The following is a 27,630-nucleotide window of genomic DNA, read 5'->3' on the forward strand; positions in this document are numbered from 1 at the left end:
ATACTAAATTGCTATTATCAGGTATTTTTCTTGGGAGAGAGATACAGTTGTATTAGAAAATCACTGGGGCAAATTTTAAGATACAATGGCATTCCATTCATGCTAAAACGACCTGTCAGCTGCTTATGTGAGATGCTGCCTTTCACTGGTTCTGTTTCTTTTCTCTCACATCAATGAGTTATACAAGTGCTTAGATTCTTTTAAAATAAGGAGAGAGAAGAGAGTGTTCAAAGAAGGAGAGAACTATGAAATCTCAGAATTTCTGTTTCTTTCTTCTGAAATATGCCAAAATATGTTCATTGATTTCAAGACACCTTGATTTCCTAGAATTCTGGAGAGAAGTGCTAGTGGAAACCCACATTAATGGTAACTGTTTTCCTGGAAAAAGGAAAATCTGTAGATGAAATGGTAGAGAAGTTGTCCAGCATTTGGATAGTAAACTCTGGTAGGTGACTGACTATTGAATGGCTGTGGTTTTGTTTTATGCAACTATATAATAAAATAAAATCATTGTGCATCTATAACCTTTTAATCTTCAATGATCCCACAATGTTGAAATGGACAAGTTCCTCTCAAGCTAGAAATTATTTGCAAACTATGCTACAGAAATGTATAGTTACAGCATTTCAATGTCATAGAATAGCGGGGGGGAAGTGCCTGTTCCTGGAAGTAGCCTCTTATTCTATGTTTAGGTAGCAAATAAATAGGGCTGAATTGATACCTAGAACATTTTAAGAAAAAAACACAAACTTTAATTCACATTTGTTTACCTTTCCACATGAACACAAATACGGTAGTTTAGTTACTTTTAACATTAATGTCTGAATAATTATGAACATACAACTAGCTCCAGCTTGATTTTATTACAATATTCAGCTTCAAAATTATCCAGGTATCCTCATACTTACTTTGTTAATATATTTATCTATGAGACTGTATGCACTTGGGCTTTTCAGAGAGCAGAAGACACTATATTTAAGTATGCAGACATATTTGCATACAATTTTACAAAGTCTCCAGTAGAGATACAAACAGCAACTCTTGGTGTCCAAGTTAGTGTGGCACAAATGAATGAAGAGTTTCTCAAAAAGTGAAGAAACCAAATCTATGAAGGTTTGCATGCTTAGTTTGCTGGACCTGAAGTGAGACTCCATGACTTCAGATACTTCTAACTCAAGTGTACACTGAGGGTGTGCCCATTAAATATTTCTGTGCAATGGAAATTGATCTAAGAGGCTAAATAACTATAACTGAGGAACTGATGTCCATGCCATATGTATTTGGGAAATCTTATTTCAGATTAGCTCTGGCCCGGTCTCTGAGACTACGTGCCTATTAGCAGTCAGAATAAATCAGATGTGCTGCTAAAGCACATCTCCTGGTTTAGTTTCATCTGAAGAAATCTAGTTAGCATGCTCTGAAACTCTTCTATAAGGCAAATCAAAGTGTAACAAGTGAAGGAGATCAAGGGCTTCAATTCAAAAACATACTTCTCATCTCCACTAAATGTGAAATTGAACACCCCAGAGTGGAGGCGATACCTCAGTGGTTAATTTAGATGAGAATCTGCTTTCACATGCAGAGTTATGTGAGAGCAGCCTGTTCTGTTTTGTTCTGTTCTGTTCTTATTATTCTGTTATTTTAACGATGGACTAAAGGAGCCTGTAGAAAGCTGTGTCTGCATAAGGATAAACAAATGGAATGAAGTCTGAGACTTTACTATCTTACAATCTTACTGATTTCTTATGGGAAGTGTTTGGCAGTGATAGCAAAGATTTATCATTAAATGTCTTTAAAAATACAGTAAAATGAAAAAATCACTTGTCTCCATCCTATCTGTGCAGTACTTATGCATTTTGTTTTCTCAAAAAGGTTGCTCATAATTTATCCCACCTAGTGATGTGCTAGAAACTGTGATTTTATTCTTCTAATGGTGTTTATTATTAGCATAAAAATAATTGTCTTTTGAACTCATCTTTCTATTTTTCATCCCCAACAAGGTTCTAGTAGTTATTTCGAGATCTTTGATGCCTTCCAATAGCTAGATTTCTTTTTATTCTTCAAGCAACTTTTTTTGATATGGGAGCATTTATACAAGTTATTTTGAATACTTCAGCATTCATTTGTATTGTGGATGAAGATAATCCTGAAGTCCATAAATTTGTGTTATTCAGAAATCAATATCCAACTTGGGTTCTATGTGTGTGAACATATGTAAATATGCATGCTATGTAGTTACTATTTATGTTTACATCCTGTGTAGTTTCTATTTAGGTTTGTATGTATGTAATTAATTAGCACATAAATATATAACGAAATTTCTTTTCCAAATTAGTGTAACAATTTTTTCTTAAAAAATGATATTATGATAATAGATGGAGAAAATGTTATTACTATCTAAATTTTAGAATGTGAGGAGTTTAGAGGTTTTTAAAATGTATTTGAAAATATTTATCAGAAAATTGTATTTGTTGCAAGTTAATGTTTCTTTTCCTGTGTATACAGGTACATCTGTCCTACAGGTGACAGCCACAGATGCAGATGACCCCACATATGGAAACAGTGCCAGAGTAGTGTATAGTATTCTTCAGGGACAGCCATATTTCTCTGTTGACCCCAAAACAGGTGGGTATTTTATATTTCTGTTGATATGATTTAGCTAATATGTTGCAGTTAATTAAGTCTGGTAGGTTAAATGCGATGTACACAATGCAGGTATGTAGATTTTTTTTCTTATTCCTTTTGTTGACTGCTTCTTGCTTTAGCACTCTGAAATTTATAAGTTGCTATGTTTTGCTGAGTACTAAAATGAGCCTGCTGTGTACAGAATTAATTCTGCATCATGTCATGATGTGAGCCATTCAGCCAAACTGGAATAGCACTCTTTCATCTTTTCAAGCCTCTGTTTAGGAAGTGACTCAAGTATGCCTAACACATTATGATTTTCAATGCTTTGTTTTGCCTGAAGGATAGACTTGGGAAGATTATTGAATGTGTGCCTCAACACATATACCACAATAAATTGTTATAATTCATGTTTTTATAAAACTGCAGGATAGCCATTCAACTGAAAATTTCTTCTATGATTGGAGAAGTAGAATGAACTGAAATATTTATGCTTAAATTCCATGCATCACCCTTTTCTTTTTTTCCACAAAGTGTAAGTTATGTATAATGTACCCAAACTGTTTTATTTAAAGAGAGAAGAAATCTCTTTTGGGAATGAGAGGTGTTGCTAGTTTTGGATTTTTTGAAGAGAATTATTATGATAATGATATTAATATGATTATACATTTTTAGTGTGTATTTGAAGACCTCAATAATGAGTAAATATAATATAAGAAAGTGTATTTTTTTTATAAATTTTTTAACTGTTTCTCCCTTTCTATATTGAAGCTTTAATACTGAGGAGGAAAAATGAAACACACTGAACAGTATATCTTTCACTAGTTAATTGAAGGGAATAATAATGGCTTTTAAAATGTGCAGATGTGAATTCAGCATAGTGTAAACAGTTTTCATTTTAATATTTTTGCATTTAAGTTTCTTGGCTTGTGTCCACTGATCACTGTGGCACTTGGAGGTGTACCCTTGCTTCATTACAAGAGAAGTGTATCTGTGCCATCTCAGAGAGCTTTGAGGTCGGTGCTGCTTTGATTACGAGACTGAACTCCGTGGCCCTCAGAGGAGGGTCTCTCTCAAACTAAAATGTTCTATAAATTTGTGAGCTCATGTTAGAAATGCACGGAATGGAAAATCACTGCTACAGTCCTCACGCTCCCCTTGCCCTTGTGATACTTAGAAATACAACCCTAGTTTGTATTTCTAAATCTGTTTAGCCACTCTGAAGCAATGGCCTGCATTTTTTATTTTTATAATGGTGTAGAACTTGCAGTCTGGAGCTGCTCTTCAGTCAGTGAAGAATCATAATGGATATTCTCTGTATCAAGTCTGCATCACACATGAAATAGTATTGTTATAATGAAACAACAGATGGTAGTGTATTTTCACTCCTCAAGCCTTAGGCTTTGACAGCGATTTAATAACACTTTATGAACTTAAACTCTTTTTGATATTTCTCTAGAATATGAAAATTATTCTGATACCATAGTCTATGAAAATGGGAAAATGAGGTAAATAGGACAGGAGCAAAAACACAGGAGAAAGCTTTTTTTTTTATATGTTGCTTTTTCAGAATTGTAGAATAACAGTTAATTTAATTTGGCATGATAAAAGGGGAAGAAGCAGAATATTGGAAAAGATGGGAAAGTCTTGAAGAATAAAATTTTTCACTATGAAATTTCACTTTGAATTTTTGGGGCTTAGGACTCATTTTTTTTAAAACATCACTCTTCTGAATTTGCAAGCATTTCTGCGACCTGCTTTTCCTAATACCTCAACTGTTCAATTCCAGCTTAACTATACTTTATCTGGAAGTCTTCTGAATTTACACTTACATGCACAAGCTTCCTTTACAACAAAGGAGGTCCAAAAGAGGGAAAAAGGGAAAGAGAAAGGTCCCAGCATTAATGACAGAATGTTGTTTATGAAGCGTAAGGATTTCATATCATGATCAGTAAAGGTTCTCGGAGCAATCAGAAGCAGATATCAATGAGTGTTAATACTCATCTTAAGAAGTCTGCTACTTCTAGCTTAGTACTGCCTATACTTGGTTTTAAATGACTTAATATCTGAAGACTTTAAAGTTATGGATTTTTAGAAGCTTAGGTTAGAATAGTTTAAATAAGATTGTAGTATAAGGCTATAGAATTTATACATTTAAAGAATAATAAGGGAACAGCCCCAAATTACAAACTCTGAAGTAGGAAAATGTGTGTTCTTGGCAGAACAGTTTTGTCAGCTTATCTGATAAAAGGCTCTTCTCCACTCACTCAAAGTGGGGCAGTGTTGGGGTCCTTCCCCCTGCCATGTGGTCCTGGGAGAGGGGCCCTGGGGGGGAGGCACCGGGTTTCCCTAGCCCCTGGTCAGCCTCGTTCCCCGTTGGTTTTTTTGTGTTCCCCTGCGCGAGCAAGGACCCTCCGGTCCCGTGATTCCTACAGTTTTCCTCGGCATCCTCAGCCATGCGGCTGGGAAAATAAACATCTCTCTGAAAACATCTATCAAGAATCGGTCCATATATTTCTTTCCACGGGCCTCGTTGTCTGATACACGTGTTGCAGTATCCCCACTGTAATAAATGGTGGGTAATGCAGGCAGAACAATCCCCGATCCCTAAGGACAGCGACTGATTTGTGAGTAAACTCTGGATTTCTATTCTTGTTTTTGTTTTGCTATTCCATATCTAAACTATGGAGGAACCGTGGGAAGACTCTTGGCTCTCAGAGCCGCATATGGACATCTGTCTTAAACTTGAAAAGATTCTTGAACAACGATTTGTAAATTTTAGATTAATTCAAGCTCAAAAGGAACTGAAACACTTCCTGGCATGGTTGTTTAAGAACTTTTTCTACGTTTCTTGGGATTTGATTCTTACCACAGACTTTTGGAAGACTGTTTGGACACAGTTAATTTCTGAGTCAAAATATATGCCGATGGAAGAATATTTTCGTGAATATTATTTAATTACTGAGACTGTTGAACAATGTCAGCTGTGTCCTTGCCAAGTTAAAACTCCTTCAGGGACCGTGCGACCCAGGCCACGTGGACCGAGCGCTCTGCGAGCAGCAGCGAGGCAGTTCCCACACGCAAGCGGAGCGACGCGAGCCGCAGTGTCGGCAGCGGAGCAGGGCATGGTGGCGGCGGCGGCGCGACCCGGCGGTGCCCACCTGGCCCAGCGCAGCGCGTGGCGGAGCGAGCCCCGTGAGAGCGGCGGTGTGCGGGCGGCAGCGGTGGCAGTGGCTGCGGAGCGGAGCCGCGCCCAGCTGAAACACACGCTGGAGCAGGGCGCGGGGGGGGCATTGCTCGGAGGCCCGGCCGAGATGTGGGTGCGGCACCAGGCAGCGGCAGCGCAGCTGCGACCAGAGGAGGCGGCGGCACGCGGGGAGCTGAGCAGCGTGGCCCGGCCCAGCCCACGCAGCCCCGAATGCAACCCCGGGAAGAAGTAGTAGTAGAGTTCAAAATTGTGCAAGGTAGAAAAGGGTTACAAGCAGCAGAGGTCACTGGGCCTGATGGTGTTTTTGTGAAAGGCAGTATATATGCTAAAAATCGTAGTCATGGTAGACAATATCTCCATTATAAACAGTCCTTACGGTCTCCCTTTCCTAACCCACCTTTCCCTTTTACCCTATATCCTATTACCCCCAGTGTATTCCCAATCCATTTCTTCACCCATGGATTTCCTCACAAAACCATGTTTTTGCCAATTGTTTCCCCAAAAATCCCTTTCCAATGCCAAGTGGGGGGTGAAGAGGGGGAGGGAAGAAATTAACTATTTTTGTTTAGAGTTCCAACAGGTAAAAATAGAAGAAACCCTCTCCTGCCTCAGTTTGCTCAGCACCATTTCCTGGCCATGCCCTGTCCTCGATCAGCAGTCTGTTCTGTGTTTCCTTATGCTCCATTTCTAACTCCATTTCCCAAGTAAAAGGTCTCTCTCTTGTATGCATGTGTGCATGGAGATAATTTAAGTACTAGCAGCTGGAGCAGGACCATGAGTCAAAAGGGTCTGTGTGTCTGTTGCCAGCAAACTGTGTGTGTATTACAGGGGTGTCTATGCCAGTATGGGATCACTACAGGGTCTCAGGCTGGAATAGCCAGAAAGCTGGATGAGTGGCTTGGGCGATGGATATCCATTTGGCCAAAAGTCCAGACCAGAAAGCTCAGGAGTCAGCTGCAGGAGCCAAGATCAGTCTAGAGCAACTGTATGGTATGTAGTTTGAGAGCCCTGTTTGTAGCTGTGTGTCTCTGTGCATGAGGCAAGGGGAGACCAGGGCACCAGGAACCAGGATGGCATTAGGAACTGAGGGCCCAAGGGGTCCAGGTACTGTTACTGGATATATTCAGTGTGTAAGGCTGTGGGGGATCAGTAAGTGTGCTGGGTTGAGTGGGGGTGTGTGATTATGTCCAGGATTAAAAGGGGGTCTGTACCTGGAGCTGGAGGGGAGCTGAAGGCCCCAGAGTTTTATGTCCAGATGGCACCAAGTGAAAAGTCCAGGTGTTAGCTACTGGATTGACCAAGTGTGGCAAGTTACAGGAGCAATCCATGCTGAGTATGTGAGTACATTTCCAATTATAAATCATCCTTCCTCCTGGTCAGCTGGAAAAGAATGAGGTTGTTTGTGCTGTTTGTGTTTGAGTACTGAGTGGTTCTAGTTGTGTGTCACCCATTGCGTGTTGCATCTGTGTATGTGCCTTGTGGGAACACTGCTTGACCTCACACTGCTTCTAAATCGTGGATTAAAAATAAGGAGGTGCAGCAACCTCATCTCCATCAGGCTACCAACAATCTAGTTTATCAGTTGCTTGGCTCTAGGACTTGTGTTTTGCTTTGTTTTGTTTTCCCCTGGGTAAAAATTGTGAAGTCTCTGCATAGAAATTTGCTGCAACTATGTAATTTTGGCTGTGAATGTCAAAACTATTTTCCATGCATAACCTAAAGTTTTAAGACTTTCAAAATCCTTTGATTTTGAATGGCTTTCTAGGAATTGCTCTGTATTTGTGGTTATTATTTACTTTTGGTAATTAGCTGTGGAGTGTAATAATAACTAGTCATGTAATTAATAATTACTTGCAATAGCCACTACTGATTCCTATTTTTTTTTCCTACCCAACTGCAGCAAAGCACTCACTCAATTTATAAATATGTACTAATAATGCTGGAAAAAGAGAGGGAAGAAGTCAATGTCTAGATCTTAGGTATATTTGCAAAGATTATGCGGATAGGATTATATGTTTTCTTAAATCAGAATATTCAGGGAACCCCAGAAAACATGAAATGCTTCTCTGTAAAAAGAAAATAAAACAAAAAGTGAAGTTATTAGTGAAAAATAGAGCAAATAATTTATTTAGATACTTAGTGTTAATAAGGATTATCCCTTCTCTTACTCCCACATTTTCATGTATACATCCCCCCACTGCTACCTGTCTTCAAACTTTGAGCATCTTTTGAAATGCCCAAATGTACATGAAATCTTTTCCTGGGAGTTTGAATTGCAAATTCAATATTCTGCCTTTCCCAAGCCATGAGGTCTTTTGATCCATAAACTTGATTTATGGTCTGTCCTTGCTTGTTCTTTGCTTACGTTGAGTGTGGCTCATCAAAGACCAGCAGCCAACATTTGCCTGGTAACTCGGCACCAGGAGCTTTTTTTATTTTTCCTGAGGAAACTTCAAATTAGCCTATGTGCTTTTTGTTGCAGCTATAGCAGCCCACTTCCTATTGCTACAGGCTTTGGGAATGAAAATGAAACCTGTAGTACAATTCTACTGCTTACATGGTAAATCCTGTCTGGGGTATGTTAGTTCCACACAGCTCTTTCCCAGGTGCATCAGTCTTTCTGAACAGAATATACAAAGTGAAGAAATGTGTAGGGCATATATCCTTTCAAGGCAGCAGTTCTGCTGCAGCTGTTATAAAATAAGAGATAAAACCTCCATTCACTGCAGTTTTGAATTCAAGTGTAGACATTGACAGGACAGGAGACTCATTTGTCATTGAATTGAACGTGAAAAAACCTTAGATATTTGTATTTATAATGTTCTGTTGTTGCAGCAACAATATTACAAAGATCTTAGTCATGTATTGTTTGTTTTTTGTTTTACTTTAAGATACTAAATAATAAAGAAATAAGTATTTCCATTTATCAAAGAATGTCACTGCAAATTAGTCCATGCTAATAATGAAGTGTGAGAAGAGTGTCAGTCTCTTTCTGCTTTCTGTCTTCACAAAAATAGCTTCCAGGATCCCTACAAGAAATGACCTATTCACTGATTATCTTTGGTTCCTGACTGAGAGCACAATACAAATGATAAATAAACATAGTTAATGTCTGAATAGATACTTCCAAATGTAGAGATGAGCCTCATAAACCCCAGTTAACTACCCCAGGAGTTCGAGACTTTTGTCCATATCTGGAACTCTTCTTACACCTTTTTGGAAGTTCTTGGCCATAGTTCATATGGGAATGACAGATTTTGTAGCATTAAATAATTAGAGTGTAATTTTAAAGTTGCATGTGTATTGCTCTGCAAGACAAGAAAAATATATTTTTTATCAAGTTATTCACAAGTTTAATACTGCTAAATAAGCATGAATACTTAAAAATATAATTATGTAATGGAATCTATTAAAACAAAGTTCTTTTAGTAGTGAGATAATAATTGTTGGTTTAATGGATTAAGGCCTACCTCATCTCCTTATTATAGACAAGATAATTTATATTGATATAAAGACAAATTGAATAAACTTTCCAGTTCAAAAGAGAAGAGCACTCTTTTCATGCTTTAGTAGAACAGCCTGTCATGATATCCCAGATAAGAATCTACTGTGCTAATTGAAATAATGATAAGGTATTCCATGACTCTATGTCCCTGAGTACACGGAAAATCATATCAGCTAAGAAAAAAATGTCAGAAATCAATTTCTGTCACTTTCTTGAACAAGAATTTTTACTTTTCCTATTAAGAGTTCTTACTTTTTTTAGTTGAAATATCTTTCTCAGTGACATCTGTTTAAAATGAGCATGTTTAGTTTACTAGGGTTGGTGATTCCCTGCTGAAATGCAGATTAGTTCATATTGGACTGCTAAGTGAGTATGAAAATTAAGTGTATTTAACTGTCTCATTGCTTCCTGCTCAGGGGCTCCAATATAATTTAAATGACCTTACAGGGCTATACTAAGTATCTTACATACATTGAATGCTTCTGCTCTGGAGGAATACCTTACAACAACCCCCAAAATCCACAACTAAGACGCCACAGCCAGTTCCCAGGTTCCTGTACTAGTCTTAAAGTAAGCTTAACCTCGTCTATCACAGTTTTTGCACACGGGCTTTTAAACTGTTTTTGGCACTGTGTATGTAAAGGGCAATGAAGCTGGTGAAGGGTCTGGAACACAAGTCTTATGAGGAACTGCTGAGGGAGATGATGCTGTCCTGTCTGGAGAAAAGGAGATTCAGAAGAAACCTTATTGCTTTCTACAGCTACCTGAAAGGAGGTAGAAGATAGCAAGATGGAGGTCTGTCTCTTCTCACAAGTAACATGTCATAGGACAAGAAGTAATGTCCCCAAAGTGCCCAGGCAAGCTTTAAGTTGGATATTAGGAAATATTTAAGGGTTGTCAAGCATAAAATTTTGCTAATGACATGTTCTGTTTGAGCTAGATAAGGAAATATCCATGATGAAGCTCTGGAATTCCACATGTGATTGCATTGCAGAACACTTATTTATAGCTATTGGTGAAAACTCCAACTTAATTATATGTGATTGGTTTCTACTCAGTATCAAGAGGCGGTCATAGTGAAGAATCAGTTTGAAAGTTTAGTTATTTTAATAAGTGATACATCTTGCTAACAGTGTGTAGGATTAAAATAACTTTATTTTGTGCATGGGTACTGAAATTTTGTTGAAGTTCTAAGAGCTGTATTTCATACTGAGGTTTTTGTATGTTTGATTACCCTCAAGGAATTTCTGAAATGTTGTAACAGAAATTGCATCTCTAGTCTAGACCTTTTTCAATGTCTACTCTTCACTGACAAGAGAATCACTAGAAATTCAAACTCAAAATTTGAGTCTTACATTTTTTTTCTAATTCCACCAGGTACTGTACAGTGCACTCCTCCGTTCCTGAAGGAACAGAAATATGTGCTTCATCTAAAAATATTGTCATGAACACTTGTTTGAAAGTGTCATCTGTCAGTTCTCAGCTAAGAGTAAATATTGAATGTCCTTTGTTTTCAATTTTAAGTAAATATTGGATTTTCTACACCTACAGTTTTTACACTTTTAAGAAGCTTCTCTGAACAATGCACTTAATTCTCACAGTTTTCTGTTGTGTTCAAAATATTGATATATTCTTACAGTTTTCCCAAGAGTCATTCAAAGAATAACTCGGGGCATCAGAGAGATAGGCAGAACAATCTACTGTTTCTTTTAGATTTCTAAGGATTCCATTTTGGTACAGTTGTAGACTTTATGAGGGCATTGGCACAACTAAAAACCTTGTTGCTTAGACCTTGTTTTCCACTATCACAGTAACAATCAGAAAGTCCTTTGTTAATCAAAAGTGTGCAAAGAGGAGGGGCAAAATGTTCTGTGCAACCTAGCTTCATTTCTCTTATGGTGACAGATGTTTTCTGGTACATCATCCTTCCTATGTATCCTGATACAATTTCTGGCATCCACCTCCAGGAAACTTTGTCATCTACCTGCTGGAGAAAGCTTTGCAGGGCAGAAGATGGATTGATCACTCATCAGGAACAGTGTCCTGGCACTGTATTTTCTTTGCTTGATATCTACCAACACTCTCTCTCCCAGAATCAATCATATAGTTAAAAAGGACAGGCGTAGGAGGCAGACAAGGTGGGGAAAAATTTTTGCCTGATGTTCTAACCTTGCTTTTCTTCTTTGGTGAGATGGACTATGTGTGTTGGAGATTGATTTCAGAAGTAGGAAAGAAACTTTTCTTTGGTTGTTCCTCTTTTGTTTGTTTCTGTGTTTGTTATTCTTTCACCAGCTGGTGGTATGAACATCTACTGTGGAAAATCTCTGCTGCTCTTCAGCAACAAGTTGTTCTAAAATAAAAAAAAAAAAAAGACAAAAAACCCCCATGTGTTTCTGTAGCCATTAATTGGCAATAGGCAAGTTCCCAGATTATAATATCATCTTGGCTTCCTAACCAGGACTACTGTACTGTGTTCCTTTTTTTAGTAGACATGTGTTTATTTATATATGTATATATTTTTAACCTTTCATCTGAAAATACACAAATATATTTTTACACTTAAAATGTAATGATATCTTATTCTGGGCTAAGCCCGGTAGACAGCTCAGTCACACACATTCACTTATTCACTCCCCACAAAATGGAATGAGGGAGAGAACAGGAGTGATACAAGTGAGATAAATACTTTTTAATAGGGAACGTAAAAGTCATGTACACAAGCAAGAGAAAGCAAGGAATTCATTCACCTCTTCCCATGGGCAGGCTGTTGTTCAGCCCTCCTCAGGAAAGCAGAGCTCCATCACACATTACAGTGACCTGGGACAGCAAATGCCACCACTCCAAGGGCCCTTTGTTTCTCCTTCTTCCCCCCACTTTATCGTTGATTGTGATTTCGTGTGATGTGGGATGTCCCTTGGGTCAGCTGTCCCAGCTGTGTCCCTTCCAAGCTTCTTGTACACCCCCAGCCTTCTCACCAGTGGAGTGGTGTGAGAAGCAGAAAAGTCCTTGTTGTTGTGTAAGCACTACTTGACAAGGCTAAAACATCCCTGTGTTATCAGCACTGTTTAGGTCACAAGTCCAAACAGCACCGTACGAGCTGCTGTGGAGAAAATGATCAATTCTAGCCAAGACCAGTACACAGGTGAAGCACTGTTCTTATTTGTGTAACTGGATTGAAAATCTTGAACTGAAAGCAGTGAGACATACATGATCATGTAGGGTAGATTCTTTGGCCACATCCTTCACAGTCTTTCTCTTAGATATAAAATTGCTCTCTGCTCACCATTTCAAGGTTTTGCTTTTACTTTCTATTGGACATAGGAAAAGGTTCCTAATCTTAGTGTTTATTAAGCTTGGCTTTTTGTACTTCTAGGCATTCACATCTTTTAAGAGGTAATGAGGACTGTAAGGAGTTTGCTCTATTTTCGAAGTCTAAAATACCATTCTATATCTATTAGAAAAGTTAAAGATCTTGATATGAGGAAAGCATTACATTGCAAGTGTCTGTAAAATGTCTGTTTTTCCAGAGTAGAACTACTTTTATAAACATGGGTTTATCTCTGTGTGAGATGTGTGAACTTTACTCAAGGGAAATATGAACCAATAATTTAAGTCCTCTGTTTTTAAGCAAGGAAGGCTAATTCATCCAAACAAAGTATGGAAATTACATGTGTGATAAAATGTGTTTAACTTTAGGGAAAGGGAATGAATAAGATTTCGCCCTAAAGCAAATAATACATTACTGTAATTTTTAGCTCAACTGGGATGAGAACTAGGACACTGACTCAGAAGATTAATGCACTAGACTGTTTAAAGGCTCTGACCCAAAGGACTGGTCCACATGTTAACAGTACTGTTACAGATCAGTCTTTATTGTGAAATAAAATGGTGACTTTATTGTCTTTAATTCAGCTAACAGATGTCCTTTTTCTAGACAAGGGGTTAACAGATGTCCTTTTTCTAGACAAGGGGTTATTATTTACATCTCTAGTTCTAGAATAAAAAATTACCAAGGCATCGAAACAAATTCTCCACACACACCCCCTTAAAGTTTTGTCTAGGGAACTGAAATGAAGATTTAGAACATGGCATTAAGTTGAACGTCACAGGGGTACCCTAATTCATACTTATCTCTCCTTCTTGATCCACATTTCCGTTTTCCAGCTTAATTTTCTCTTTCCCAAACTGTTGGGGTTCTTGCTGTGCTTGAGGATAATAATTTCAGAAATGCAGTTAAAGGTGACCAGGAAACTTTGCAATGGCAGTGAAAATGAGGCAAAGTGTCGAGGTTCTATTCCAGAAACTGTTATCCACCAGTTTGGTAATGCTGAAATGCCTGCTTATGGTTAGAGATACACTGGTTATATATATTTTTAAAGTGCCTGACTTGCAGTTCTGGTTTATGTTGTTTTGGATTTTTGTTTTTTTTTTTTTTGGTACAGATATATTGTGTTAATAATGTTATTGCTTTAATAATAAGCTTCAGTAAGGTCACTTTTTTACCTTTCATATTTTGAGGTTTATACTTAATTCACATTGGAGTGGATAAAACCAGTATTGGTAGACATATGAAAAGGAAATTATAAATACAGAACTGATTGAGGATACTGTTTTCTTTTATATATTTGTATTAATATTTTTATTTTAATTTTTATAAGACTCACAAATCCTGTGATTTAAAAACAAAACTAGTCTCAGAATTCATGAATAATTTACATTAGATCAATAAATATGCATGCATCTGGTTTCCCATCAGTCTTCATCTTTTAGAACAATACATTCATTTTCAGTTACAATCTGAATAAATGTGTCTGATAAAGTCTTGCCTTGTAATAAACCATACAGAACAAAAAAACTAGTATGATGACAATGATTTGCCAAAGATTATGTATAAAGAAAATGCTCTTCAAGTAATCTTACCTGGCAGAAATAATCCACCTGCAGTTGAGATGCCTCCTAAGAAAAGCTGAACAAAAACTTTACAAAATTAACACAAGCTCCGTATCTACTGGCCATCTACGTGAACAAACAAGCACAACCTGTATATGAACCAATTTTACACCATTTTTACAATGATAACAGCCAAGATGACATTTGGGGAATGTTATAATTACTTTCACAAAACACCAAGAAACTTGTGATCTATCCAGGAAATTCAACATTTGCCTGTTGCGTGACAGCATTTGTCTTCTCTTAATATTCAACTTTGCTGCCTTTGCACCATCAGTCCCTGTGCAAATGGGGAACACCAAACCTTGCAATAAGTTTAGTCCATTTCCCTAAGGTGGCATCCATCTTTTCTGAACTTGCTCCAGAGCATGTTTCATTTGCTTGCCGACTTTGTCGAGCCCAGGAGCAGCAGCAGAAGCAGTACAAGTAGGCTTTCTCTGGTCTCTAAGACTGAAGATAGGCTCTGATCAAACACAGTAACCAGCAAATTTACCTCATACCTTTGTAACTGCCTCTATGAGTTGCCATCATATTTTTAAATTTAAAATTTAGGAGAGACTTCCTAGAGACTCTGTAACTGTATTTCCAGGAGAGGATTCTGTTTATTTCTATTTCTTTTTTTACTTACCTTTGCTTACACATACATTCTGTGAATTGATTTGTGAATGATAGTAAGAGTTAATTGTTTGGTTTTTTTTTATTCCAAGAGTTAGATTAGTCAGCATGTGTCAGCCCGAGGTGGTCTGTCCTTGTCCCCAGGTCCTTGCCCCCAAGGAGGTGCCAAGGCCTGGGTCTGGGGCTGCTCCAATGTCCCTGGCCTCCCTGTCCCTGGCTTGGGGTGAGACAGGCTGTGGCTGCCAGGCCCTGCCATCACCATCCTAGGACACCTTGGTACCTGGCCCCAGAAGCTGCCAGCCCCTCTGGTGCCCTGACAGTGTTTCAAGTGCTGTTGTCAACAAAGTTCGGTAAGGTGGATGTTTGTCTTCACATTTTAAAAACCATTTGCAAAACCCATCTCTCAGTCAAAAAAAACCCAAAGCTTTTCAAATTCGCAGCCAGCACATACCTTATGCAATTTTAAAGCATTAGATAAAGCCCCTGAAAAGTGTCATGATAGAAGAGGAAGAAGCAGATTTGTGTTTACTACCCATTGCAGAATAGTTAAGCCCAGCCTGCAGTCTATAATTTAGGTCCCTAAGGAAGGCTTTTGTTTTCTTTTCACATAGTTTTGTCTTGTTTTTCTCATAGTACACTCTTCAGCATTAAAGCATGACATTTTTCATTATATTTATGATCATGATTCAATATTCAAGTATTCTAAAGTTGCTGATCTTCTTCCTATTTCCTTAACTGGCCCCTCTTTCCTTCCTATTTCCTTAGTTCTCAATATTTCTGTTACACAGTATTTCAGTAGTATGCTTATGATGTTTTCAATGAACAGTTCAATTCCATCTGTAACACTAGGGAAGGTGCAAGAGTAGAAGCCTCCCCGGAATTTGGTAAAGCACTTTCAGTCCCAGAAGCAGATATAGCTATCATGGGAGCTGTCCTAAGGGAAGAGGGTAGATTAAATGAGATTTTGTTCTCTCTCAAAGTGTTCTTTCAAGAAATGCATTTTAGATCAATAGATTGCATCTAAATGTGTTCAAACAGAAAATACAACAATTCGCTATATATCTAACCACCATGTGAGAGACTTCACTTTACTTGAATCAAAGATGAAAATAAAATGAGGGACTTCAGAAGCTAAGGCTGTTTCTTCCTCAGAAATCTCTCTTATGATAAGGTTTTCTCTATTTTCTTTGTCTTCGAGGTGAAATGACAAGGGCTGGTAACACAATGTAGATCCTTTCCCTTGAATGAATTTTCCAAGTCTAGGCTTGAATCCAATTGTAATCAGTTCTGATTAAAAGTTACTTTTATAGTGAAATGAATTGAGCATCTGAAAAAATAACTGCATCAGTGAAGGAACATACAAGTGTGTTTACTTGTGTAATCTTTTGCATTTGCTTATTAGAGCACCCTTCTGTGCTTTAGAGAGGAATCCTCCATTTTAAAAGTGGACATCTTTATGGTAAATATCTGGCTTACTTTACCCTTTTGAAGAGAATAAAATAAAAATACTGCTTTAAATTAGAAAAATCAAACAAAACTTATCCTGTTGTTTAACAGAATTTTGTACCCCTATATAATCATGGTTCTGGATTTTTTTCTTGTAATCCTCTGTTTTGGTAAGTAGATTAGATTTGGTTGAGGTGTGGGACTATCTCCAAGAGATTCTCAATGGTTCTGATAATATATATAAACTACAGCATTTTCTTATTAAAAAAAAAAAAAAAAAAAGATGTAAAATACCGTATTTTTTTTTTAAGTACTCAAATTTTTTTCTTCTAACCTCAAATTTGTGTAGTGCAGTACATTCTCCAAGAGTTTCAAAATGCTCTGGTAAATCAGCAGTTGCAATGTATGCTGAGATATTAAAAATAATACAATGCATTACAAAGTGCAATAACATGTATCTTCAAATTAATTTTTGTAATAGCTGCCATGGAAAATGATTAATTATAAAGCTATAAATTGCTGATGTAAGAGCCTCATTTGTGAACTATCATGAAAGAGGGTAAAATACTTATTAGAAAACCATTTTTTTCTGATTGTGATAGATTACTGTTACACCATACTGTTGTTAAAAATTTTAATATATATTAAAGTACAAAACCCCTCCATTTCGTATTCAACATGCTGATTTATTTATTTTGAGACAAAATCTTCTTGTTCAGCTAATATCCCATTAATTCAGGAAACTAAGAATGAGTACAATGTAACATGAAGCACTTGTAGTAAAAATTAATTTGGCCTGAGTAGTAGTTTTTAAAATACTGTTTCTTGACATAGGTTTTGACGATTCATCACTATTGTAAATTCTGTATTTCTGCTTTTCTTGAGGTTGATCTTCTTTTTCACTGATAGTTTTTCCATGATAAAGATCTTGCAAGTGGATTTTTAATCTGGACTGCTGAAAAAATTATGCAAATGTACCTAAAATCAACATCTGGTAATTTTAAAAATTTTTGGAACATCCATTTCTGGAGCTGCTTCCTTTCAGAGAAGAGCAGATGTAAAATGAAAATTTTAAAAAATGAAAATTTAAATATAGTTGATTAGTCTGTGACTTTTTGGCGTGAGGTAAAGAGGGGGTGATACATATTTACCATCCCTGTGCTTCTCTCTGGATGTATTGTTCTTTAAAGATATGAAGAGTTATTAACATCTTGTTTCTCGTAGGAATGGCCTCCAGGTGTAGGAATTTGTTACTGGTTATATCTCAGATACACATTACCACCAAAAAAACCACTGAGATACATGGAACTATTTTCTTGACCAGCTAACCATACAAGAGGTGAAAGACTCGCAGATATATTTCATTTGAAAGTGGATTAATCTGGCTTCACAGGAATTTAGTCCACCTTTGAATAGAGACTCCCTGGCAAGACCTTAGGAACACCCTAACCTCCATAAACCTTTGTTGTGGGTTATCTACTGAATTCACCAAGCACTGCATTAGGTTCCTTGTCAAAATCTAATAAGATTTTTTTTCTTCTTGATTCAGTTTCAATTAATAATATAAATAACAGCTGTTGCCAAATGACAGCTACAAAGTTGCTATATTTTTAATATTTTCTTCTTTTCATTTTGGAGATTCTTTCTTTCTGATGGGGGTCCTCAGGGTGAATCTCAAGGCCTCGAAATTAAAATGATTCATGTAGCTGCTGACACATACTCCTAGGCAGAAGCAGAATAACAAATCAAAACCAAAAGTCCTTTACATTTTCTCCTAAGTCAGCCATTTTACTTAAAAGATCCTAAATTATTAGTGAAAATTTCATTTTTAATAGGGCTGTACTGTGTGGAAAGAACATAAAAAGCAACAGGTAAAAAAAGTAGCAGTGCTTTTAAATTCATGTTAAGTTTTAGGATTTTTTTAATCTACCTCACCTTTTCACTGCATTACTATCTATATTTTATCGATTGCTAAGAATTTTACGCCATTTATTTTATGAAAAATAACTTCTGCTTGTAGAGCATATGGGTGGAAATACTCATTGGTACAAATATGGAGAGGAAAATTTTTTTTTTATTACAGGATGTAGGTCTTAGAAGAATATCTGGAAACATGCTTTTTTCAGGACTTGCAGCTTTTGTGGTACCTTTAAAACCCAGCCAATGATGTTGGCCATGCTGCAAGCAACCTGTGGCTCAAAATAATATCAGAGTACCTTTCTCCCTAGTGCCATAGTTATCTCAATTCACTTTATGTCGGGGGCCTTCTCCAGGGCTCACTCAATTTACATGTGCATAAGGACAGTTCAGCATATTCTAACCCATCAGTGTCCCCTGAACATCTGTGCTTCCTGTCCTCAGGAACAAGAAAGGTCTGAGAGCAGAGACTTGTGAAGGGAGAGCCCAGCCTTTGAACTGGTGTTCCCTGCAGCTGTGGGCTTCTGTGGACGTGCTCTGCTTGCAGACCCTGCCTGGTACATAGTGAACAGAAGAACAGAAGAAGGCTTTGATGGCATTTTCCTTTTTGACTAGTCAAAGTGGAAAGAGACAGGTCATGTTCAGATCATCAATTTAAAGGTCTTTCCCAACCTACATGAGTCTGTGTTAGCTTTTGCTTCTGCTGGCCAGTTTCTTATAACACAGACACTGAGAGGAAGGTCTGTCTGAGGATCACTGGTCCTCATATCCATGGTAAAAAGGGTCTCCTCTCTGGTGATATTCATCATAGTGCCTCTGCAAGACTGAAATGTCATCTGGTTCCATATGAAGTGCTTCTGATCTTCCAGCCCAAAATGTTTTCATATCAATTCAATTGTACAGCTATATATATATATATAATGGTGTTACTATTCTGAGAGAATGGTTTAGTAGACCATGGTGTAATCCAAAATATAATATGATGGCATTGCAATCTGATTAAACTCTCTTCATTTCAAAGAGATTTTCTTTTGCTATTCAGTGAAATTTGTGTTAAGCTTCTGAAGTCTAACCTTTCAGCACAGAATCAGAAATTATTAAGACAAAAATGCAGGATGTAACTGTACTTTATAGTCTTTATGTGTGACTTGGTTTTGTTTCAGTGTCTCCTTTCTGCCATTAGAAATACCAACAAATAGAAAAAAGTCAAGTCTATTTGAGGAAAACGGTATTTCTAAAAGCCTTCATCTTTTTTTTTTAATTTTCAATTACTTTTTAAATATCACATGATAACATATTTTAAGGGACATTACAGAGTGGTTTTTTATCCTTATAATTTTAGCTAAAAATAACTGTTTATTGCTGAGGATAATTTGAAAAACTATCTTGGAAGAAGGGGCGAAAAAATAATTTTTTTCTGAATCAAGATGGATTTTTTAATGGTGTGTTTAGTAGGTATAAGTTTTCAGCTATGAAATAATTAAGTGAAGTTTTTCTGATTCAACATCAAAGCTCTGATTTGCAAAAATTTCTGTTCAGATTGGCAGTCACAATGTTTTTTAGATAATTTAGTGTAAGACTTTAAGTGGAAGGGTTTCCTGTCTGGTGGAAAAGTGAGAAGGAAGAACTTTTTCTTCTCAGTCACCTGTTTCCCTGCCCAACAAAAAGCACCAAAACACCCTTGTGTATTAAAAAGCGTATTTATCTTTGAAAACCAATTTATACTGAAAACCTTCAGACAAACTCATAGTTTGTCTTTTGAATATATTTCTTACATTACTTGTCAGTTTAGAGAATCCATTCCCATATATATTTTTGGTTTGTGTTTCATGATTCAGTAACTATTGATGAAGTAATACATAATGATCTAATTTTGCTATTCTTCTTGTTGGAAATGTGGGTGTAATACTGAGAACATAACATAAGAAGTAACATGTTTAAAGTTAGAAATTGCAAGTGGCAGGTGGTAGGTTAGACTGCTGTTAACTCTGAATTAATTATGTAAGGCACAGATTCTGCTAACTGGAAAAAAAGATCAGCTTTCAGATGTGTGGGGGTTTTGTACTGTATTCTGAAAAGAGCTGATAGCAATACCTATAGTTGAGGTTAAGTAACAGTTCCACTATGAGGCATATAGTCTTTGAAACATTTTATTATTTGAGCTGAAATGGTCTATTATATAACTGTTATGTCTACTGATTGTGTTACTTCAGCAAAAGCTCTATAGGCTTACTATTGAGTAGATCTACAAAAAAGGTTATTCTTGGAGGCCTTTATGGATAACATGACTGAGAAATTATAGTAGGTCAGCTCTAGAAATCAGAGAGAAATCTGAAAAATTGACAAACTCTACCCAGTATAAACTTGCTCAAGTTGTAAGATGCTCAAAAGAACTCTTCTGTCACTGTCAAAGAAAAAAAAACAAAACCAAAAACCAAACAGGAAAGACACTAGTTTATGATTACAGAATTATTTAGAATCATTTAGAATCATAGATTTCTTTAGGTTGAAAGAGATTTGTAAGAATGTCTAGTCCAACCATTAACATAACACTGCCAAGTCCACCACTAAACCATGTCCCTAGGTAACGCATCTACACATTTTTTGGTGACTCAACTACTTTCCTTAGCAGCCTGTTCCCAAGATTGGAAACCCTTTCCATAAAGAATTTCCTAATATCCAACCTAAAAGCCCCCATGATGCAACCTGAAGCCATTTCCTCTTGTTTGTCACTGGTTGCCTGGGAGAAGAGACCAAAACCCACCTGGCTTCAACCTCCTTTCAGATAGTTGCAGAGGGCAATAAAGTCTCCTCTCAGCCTCCTTTTCTCCAGGCTAAACAACCCCAGTTCCCTCAACTGCTCCTCATTATACCTCCAGACTCTTCACCAGCTTTGTTTTCCTCTGGACACGCTTTAGCACCTTAGTGTCTTTCTTGTAGTGAGGGACCCAGAACTGAACACAAGATTCAAGGTGCCAGGTACAGAGGAGCAATTGATGCCCTTGTCCTGCTGGCCACACTATTGCTGACACAAGCTAGGATGCCCTTGGCATTTTTGGCCATCTGGGCACATGCTGGCTCATGTTCAGCTCACTCAACTACGTCACCCATCCTCATCCTGCAATGGGCAGATGTTATTTCTACACTGCTTGTCACCATTGATATATTTGAAAAAACTCTTCTTATTGCCCCCCATATTTGTGGCCAATTTCATCTCCAGCTGAGCTTTGGCTGCATAAATTTTCTCCCTACAGTGGCAAGCAGTATCTCTGTATTCCTCCCATGTCACTTGACGTTGTTTCCACTGGACATACACCTTCCTTTTCCATCTAATTTCCAAGAGAATATTCCTGTTAAGCCAAGCCTGCCTTCTGCCTCATCTGCTTGACTTCAGGCATTTGGGAATTGCCTGATCCTGTGCCCTTAGGAGGTGATGTTTAAAAAGTAACCAACAGTGTTGAACCCCAGCACCTGCAAAGATATTTTCTAGGGACTTTACTCACTCACTTTACTTCCCTGATCAGCCTGAAGTCAGTTCTCCTCATGTCCAGAGTTGAACTTTTGCTGGCACTTTTCCTCATGTCAACAAAGATTTTAAACTCATTCACTTCGTGGTCATTGTGGCCAAGATTGCCGCCAACCACCGCTTCATTCACAAGAGCCTCTCTTTTGACAAGCAGCAGGTTGAGAAGGGCATCTTTCCAAGTTGGCTCCCCTAGGACCTGTTCTGTAAAAGTTGTCCTCTAGGTTTTTTAAGAATCTTCTGGCCCGGGTTGCACCAGCTGTGTGATGCTCCCAGTTATTTCTGGCAAGCTGAAGTCCCACATAAGGACAAAGGCAGTTGACTTGGAAGGATCCTTTAGTTCCTCAAAGAATAATTTGTCAGTGTCATAGTCCCAGCTAGGAATTCTATAGTAGACTCCCACGATGACATTCACATTATTTGTTTGCTCCTTGATTCTTACCTAGAGGCTCTCAACTGTGCCATTCCCAACACTGAGCTCTGTACGTTCTATCTCTTCCATTACATACAACACTACCCCTCTGCTTCTTCTGCCCTATCTCTCCTAAAGAGCCTGTAACCATCCAACAAGGCACTCCAGTCGCTGGACTCATCTACCCAGATTTCACTCATGTCAGTGACATCAAATCTCTGGGACTGGGCCAAAGTTTTGAGCTCATCTTGTTTGTTCTTCATGCTGTGTGTGTTAGTATAAAAGTATTTCAGGTGTGGTATTTTGTAGACAACACCTTGTGAAGCAGATTGACAGATGCCATTAATGCTCATTTCCTCAAGATTTGGCACCCCGTCGCATTGCTCATCACCGGCAAGTCTGGTATTTTCCCCATTCCAAGCTCTGTCCATGAGCTCTGCTACTCCTGTGCTAGAACTCTTTTTCTCCTCTGAGAAAGGTACATGCCGTCAGCTGTCAGTAGACCAGTGTTGAATAGATCATCCCATGGTCAAAAACCCCCAAATTTTTCTGCCAACACCAGCCTCAGAGCCACATATTGACCTGATGGATTTGCCTATTCCTATCAATATTATTCCTTGTTGAAGGACACCTGCACTCCTGATTCTTCAATCAATTGTCCCAGGGCCCTGAAGTCTCTTTTGATTGCACTCGGACTACCATGTTATTTTGATGCTGCCAGCTTCAACAGCCAATAGCAGATAGTAATCAGAGGACCGTACTAGAGACTGAAGAGTTTTCTGGTGATGTCCCTTATTCAAGCCCCTGGGAAACAGCAGACTTCCCTGTGAGTTGGGTCCAGTCTGCATACCAGGCTGTCTGGTCCCCTTAGAAGGGAGTCTTTTATTACAACTACGCTTCTTTTAACAGAGGTGATTGTGATGCAAGTTACAGATGGTGCTTTAGGAGGGAGATGGTGCTTTAGGAGGCTCTCTGTCCCAGAAAGGACCTTCTCCCACCCCATTAGTTGTCTGGTATTTGCGTTACAGGGCCTCATACCTGTTGCAGAAGATGACAGTTCTACGTGTTAAGCTTTTGGAAGGAGAAGGAACCTTCCTCCTGGTATGCTCAGTGATCTGCTTCCAGCCTTCATCTTCAACTGATCCTAGATTAATTACATTTCAGGGTTCTAAGTCCATCTTCTTCTCTACTGCAATGGAGGTTCAAGGTTCCTGAGAATCTTAAGACTGTAGCATCTCTGTAAATACCCAGTCAATCAGTTGCTCGTTCACTGGAATACTACACAGCCTGTTCACTTCCTCCCATAGCTCCCTCACCTGGTGACACAGCTCTTCAGCCACAGCATGCCTGCAAAAGAACTGCTTGTCTGCCCCAGTCTCATGGAGAAGCATCAGGCACTCCTGACATTCTGTGACCTGGAGAGCTACATCTGCCACCAGCAGGTCCGGCTGGCTGAAGGCCTCTGACACAGCAGGTTCAGTGACTCCCAATAGCTGCAGTGAAATGAAAACACCATAAGTGAAGAAGTTTAATCTAATGCACTACTAAGACTGGGGCTTGAAAGGGTCTTAAAGTGTTCTTCTCTACCAGATACTGAGTCTGTTTTATCTGCCTCTCCTGGCTTTTCCCCAGTGAGAAGCCGTTGTCATTGCATGCCAGTTAAACAAGCTAAATTGTGCTTATGCTGAAATAGAAGCTGCTTTTTCTACAGTATCTTCATTTTGAAGGTATTTCTACTATGTGCAAAATGGATATTTTTTGTCCCTAGTTAAACGGAAATAACAGTTTCCTGTTTTTATCTGAACTGGAGCTGTATATAGGCATTCAAAAAAGTTACTCTTTTATCCTCAGTGTTAGAAAGAATATTGCAAGTATGAAGATATCCAGGATAATCTCACATAAAGATTTAAGATCCTTTATACTGTGACCTTAAAACTTCTAAAGATGTTTTGGTTTACAGAAGAAAATTTCCAGTACATATGAAAACTAAATGTTTGAATTCCTGCTATGTTGTAATATCTTGGATCCCAGTTTCAGCTAGCTTTCCTACTTCTATCTTCAGTCATTCTGTGCAATACAATATAATGTGATTATAAGACCTACCGTGAAACCTCTACCTGGAAATACTCTCTCAAATGAGATTGTGTGTTTACATTTATAGTCAGCATGATAGAATAAATCAACAAATATATTAAACAATAGCTCTGATTATCAGTGGTACACAATCATCGTTCATGACTTTCATAATCCAGACCTATTTGAACTGGTAAGTGTAGTCTTTTCTGTTCTGTTATTCCTTGTGTGTATTAGTTTCTGATGCTCCAAGATAAAGCCCTGATCTTGTAAACAGTTGTATTTATGCTTAGCTTTAATATTAGCCTGTATTTAAATTGGCTAATGCCCTAATGTGTATGAAATGGATTAAGATAATGCAAATGGGTTTTTTAACTGTTTCAATCTGGAGTCTTACACATGTGAACTATACTTCATGCAGTCTTGATATCTTTCTAGCAAAAGGTGAAATATTTTTTGGTCATTAGACTTAGCAATTTCTTCCTTCTTCACGACTAATAGAAGATAAAAAACTATGCATGGGTTTTATAAAATAAAGAAGCATGCAAAAGCTCTTTCAAAAGTATGGAATATCAGATATTGCCGGTAACAAGATGACCATATCTAAGAATAAAATGGTGTTTAGCAAATAGGAAGATAGGAAAAAAACAACTAAAAATTTTTGAGAAAGTTAGAAAGCTATTATTTTCAGGATTTCAAGAGCTAAAACTACCTTTAATGAGATGAAGAAAAATAAGAATCATATTGGGGATAGATATAAACTTTGTGTCTTTCAGGAATCTGCATTAAAAAAATGGGAATTTGTAGAAGCCATGAAACAAATTACTGTTTTAGTCTAGGCAAGACAAAATGAAATAATGAATGAAGATCTTAGCTGAAGTAGAATTGAAGTATTTCATTATAATGTCTTGAGCACCTTAGGACTGTATTTATATAAGCAATACCTTTCTTTGAAATTAATAATCTCTGTTTTTGAAACCATGTGCCCTCACAAAATTCTTCCCTATCAGAACTGGTGCAAAAGAAATATCTCACTGGTACCAAAAATTTTGTTCCTGTTTCTGGTTTTCCTCACTTAGAGACATAAAGTGGACTGTGAATCACAGTAAATGTTCTGGTATCTTATTTCCTGATATATTCTCTGATGTCAGGAAGCATATTTAATACGTAGCCAAAATCCAGATACCCCATTTTCGTTCTTAGCATGTGAGAGGACACTGTTGTGTTGATTGTGTAACACGGGTAGGCCCATGTAAGCATCCCTTACTTTATTGCAGACACTTACCTTATGCATTACTGTTGACAATCCCAGTACATTTTTTGTTAAACAAGTTATATAAGTGCTCCCCTTTTCTATAATTAATAATTCAAATGTTATATCTTCAGAATTGGTCTTAGTTGGACATGACATTCTTCTCTTTGGTAATGAACAATTGCATGCTTTTTTGCATCTTAGAAGGTCAGGAATGGTTCAGTATGGTTGAAATATACAAGAGATTATATAATTTATACCCAGGCAGTGATTTTGTCTGACATTTTAAGAACACACTGATTATTGATTTCTTGGAAAATGTGTTAGCACGACATCATTCTCACTTATTACTTATTTTGTGGGCCTTTTTTGTGTCAAGTACAAAATGGTCTAATTATTTTTGCATTAAAAAGAGTTGACTTATTTCCATTTTCACATGGACAAATAAGAAAAAAGCTCACAATACTAATAAAGCCAATAGAGTCATGCTAATATATCCCAAGCATGATCTGACTATTCTGGTTTTACAATATTTGCTCTTAATTATTCATGGTACATATGCTCCAGTAAAACCTTGTGCCAGCCATCATCATAATTCGTATTTTATGTTAATAGGTGATTTCACCTTGTGACTCTTCTTAATGAGACTGGTGAATGACTGGTAGTCTTAAGAATCTAATGAGACCATTGGAAAACCATAGCTTTAATTTCTTTGTCAGGAACTTTAGTAATAGGACAAGGTGCAATTGGTACAAATTGAAAGAGGAGAAATTAAGCTTAGATACTAGGAAAAAAATTTGTTGCTGTAAGGATAGTGAGACACGGGAACAGGCTGCCCAGGGAGGTTGTCTCTGCCCCATCCGTGGCAGTGTTCAAAGCCCAGTTGGATAAGGCCTTGAGCAACCTGGTCTAGTGGGAGGTGTCCCTGCCCAGGCCAGGGGGATTGGGAACAGATGATATTTAAGATCCGTTCCCTTAATGCTGTGATTCTATGACTCAGAGGGGTTTTGTAGCTCAATATTAAGATACATATACCTTTAGCTTTTCATTTTGTTAATTCTTGTTTCACTGATGTAAAGATAATAAATGTTGTGTTTACACTTTTGCCAAATTATCTAATAGAGAGTACATTTGGAATTGATACCTCTAACATAATGAAAGTCTTCTGCTCTGCTATGGAGCAGTGATTTTAGCTGCTATCACTGCATGTTGATGGAACCTCCTTATTTTGGGATGTGCATCCCAGGGGGTAGGAGTGGGATGTCATACCAACAAAACTCTAGCTTATGTGTTAAATGCTAAGTATTACAGTAGTGCAAGCTGGAGCTGAATCAATGCAGCTATGAAGGCATGATTTTGTGCTGTGATAGTTGTCGGCTTGACTGTTTTGTCAATAGCAATAAAATATTATTTGTTCTCTCTTTCATTAGCTACACTTTTGCCTAATTTTGAAAAATATCTTTTACAATTAATTCTAAAAGAATATATTAAATACTTTTTACACTTGAATAGGTCATGTGTCTCTGTTTAGCTCCTCCAAATTATATCAACAGTGAGCATAACCATCAGTGAAACCACAGGACATTGCAGTTGAGCCTTAAAATGATTGGTCCTTCCAATGTTGATAATTTAGCATTAAGGGAATTATTTGTTTATTTTATTTGATTGAAGGATTAGTTTGGAAAAGGATGGAAGAAATTAATGTCAAACTGATTTTTTTCAATAGCATTCCTCAATGGGAAGAAAAAAATTTTTTGTTCAGTCATTTGTTCAGAGCCCATGACACTAAATATATAATTAGTTTTGGTGCATTCATGAAAAAGCTGAGAAATTGAGGACTGGAATTACAAAGCTGCCAATAGAAAGATAATTATTTCATTCTCCATTTTATCTAGTAGGCAATTATGTAGGAGATGGAATTTCATGTTCTCCTTTGCTTAGGATATTCAAGCCTATACTTTGCACACGAAGAATATCATTAAAATGGCTAGACTGTTATTGTTTAGTTGCACTTTCAGATTAAAAAATGGAAGTGGCAATGATTGTTTTTGCCAGAAAAGAAGGAATATATTCTACAGTGCAATGTTATTGTTTTGATATCTTT

General features: G+C 37.5%; 1 protein-coding gene across 5 annotated transcripts in view; it reads left to right on the top strand.

Annotated features, from left to right (window-relative positions):
• Positions 1-27,630, top strand: part of CDH18 (cadherin 18) — a 522,337-nt gene that overhangs the window by 389,118 nt on the left and 105,589 nt on the right. For all 5 annotated transcript variants that reach the window (XM_039548866.1, XM_039548869.1, XM_039548870.1 and 2 more), the window contains one exon: positions 2,506-2,625. In XM_039548866.1, coding sequence (XP_039404800.1) covers positions 2,506-2,625 — 120 coding nt within the window. The remainder of the gene's footprint in view (positions 1-2,505; positions 2,626-27,630) is intronic.

This window comes from Corvus cornix, chromosome 2, assembly GCF_000738735.6.
Source record: "Corvus cornix cornix isolate S_Up_H32 chromosome 2, ASM73873v5, whole genome shotgun sequence".
In the NCBI taxonomy this organism is placed as follows: Eukaryota; Metazoa; Chordata; class Aves; order Passeriformes; family Corvidae; genus Corvus; species Corvus cornix.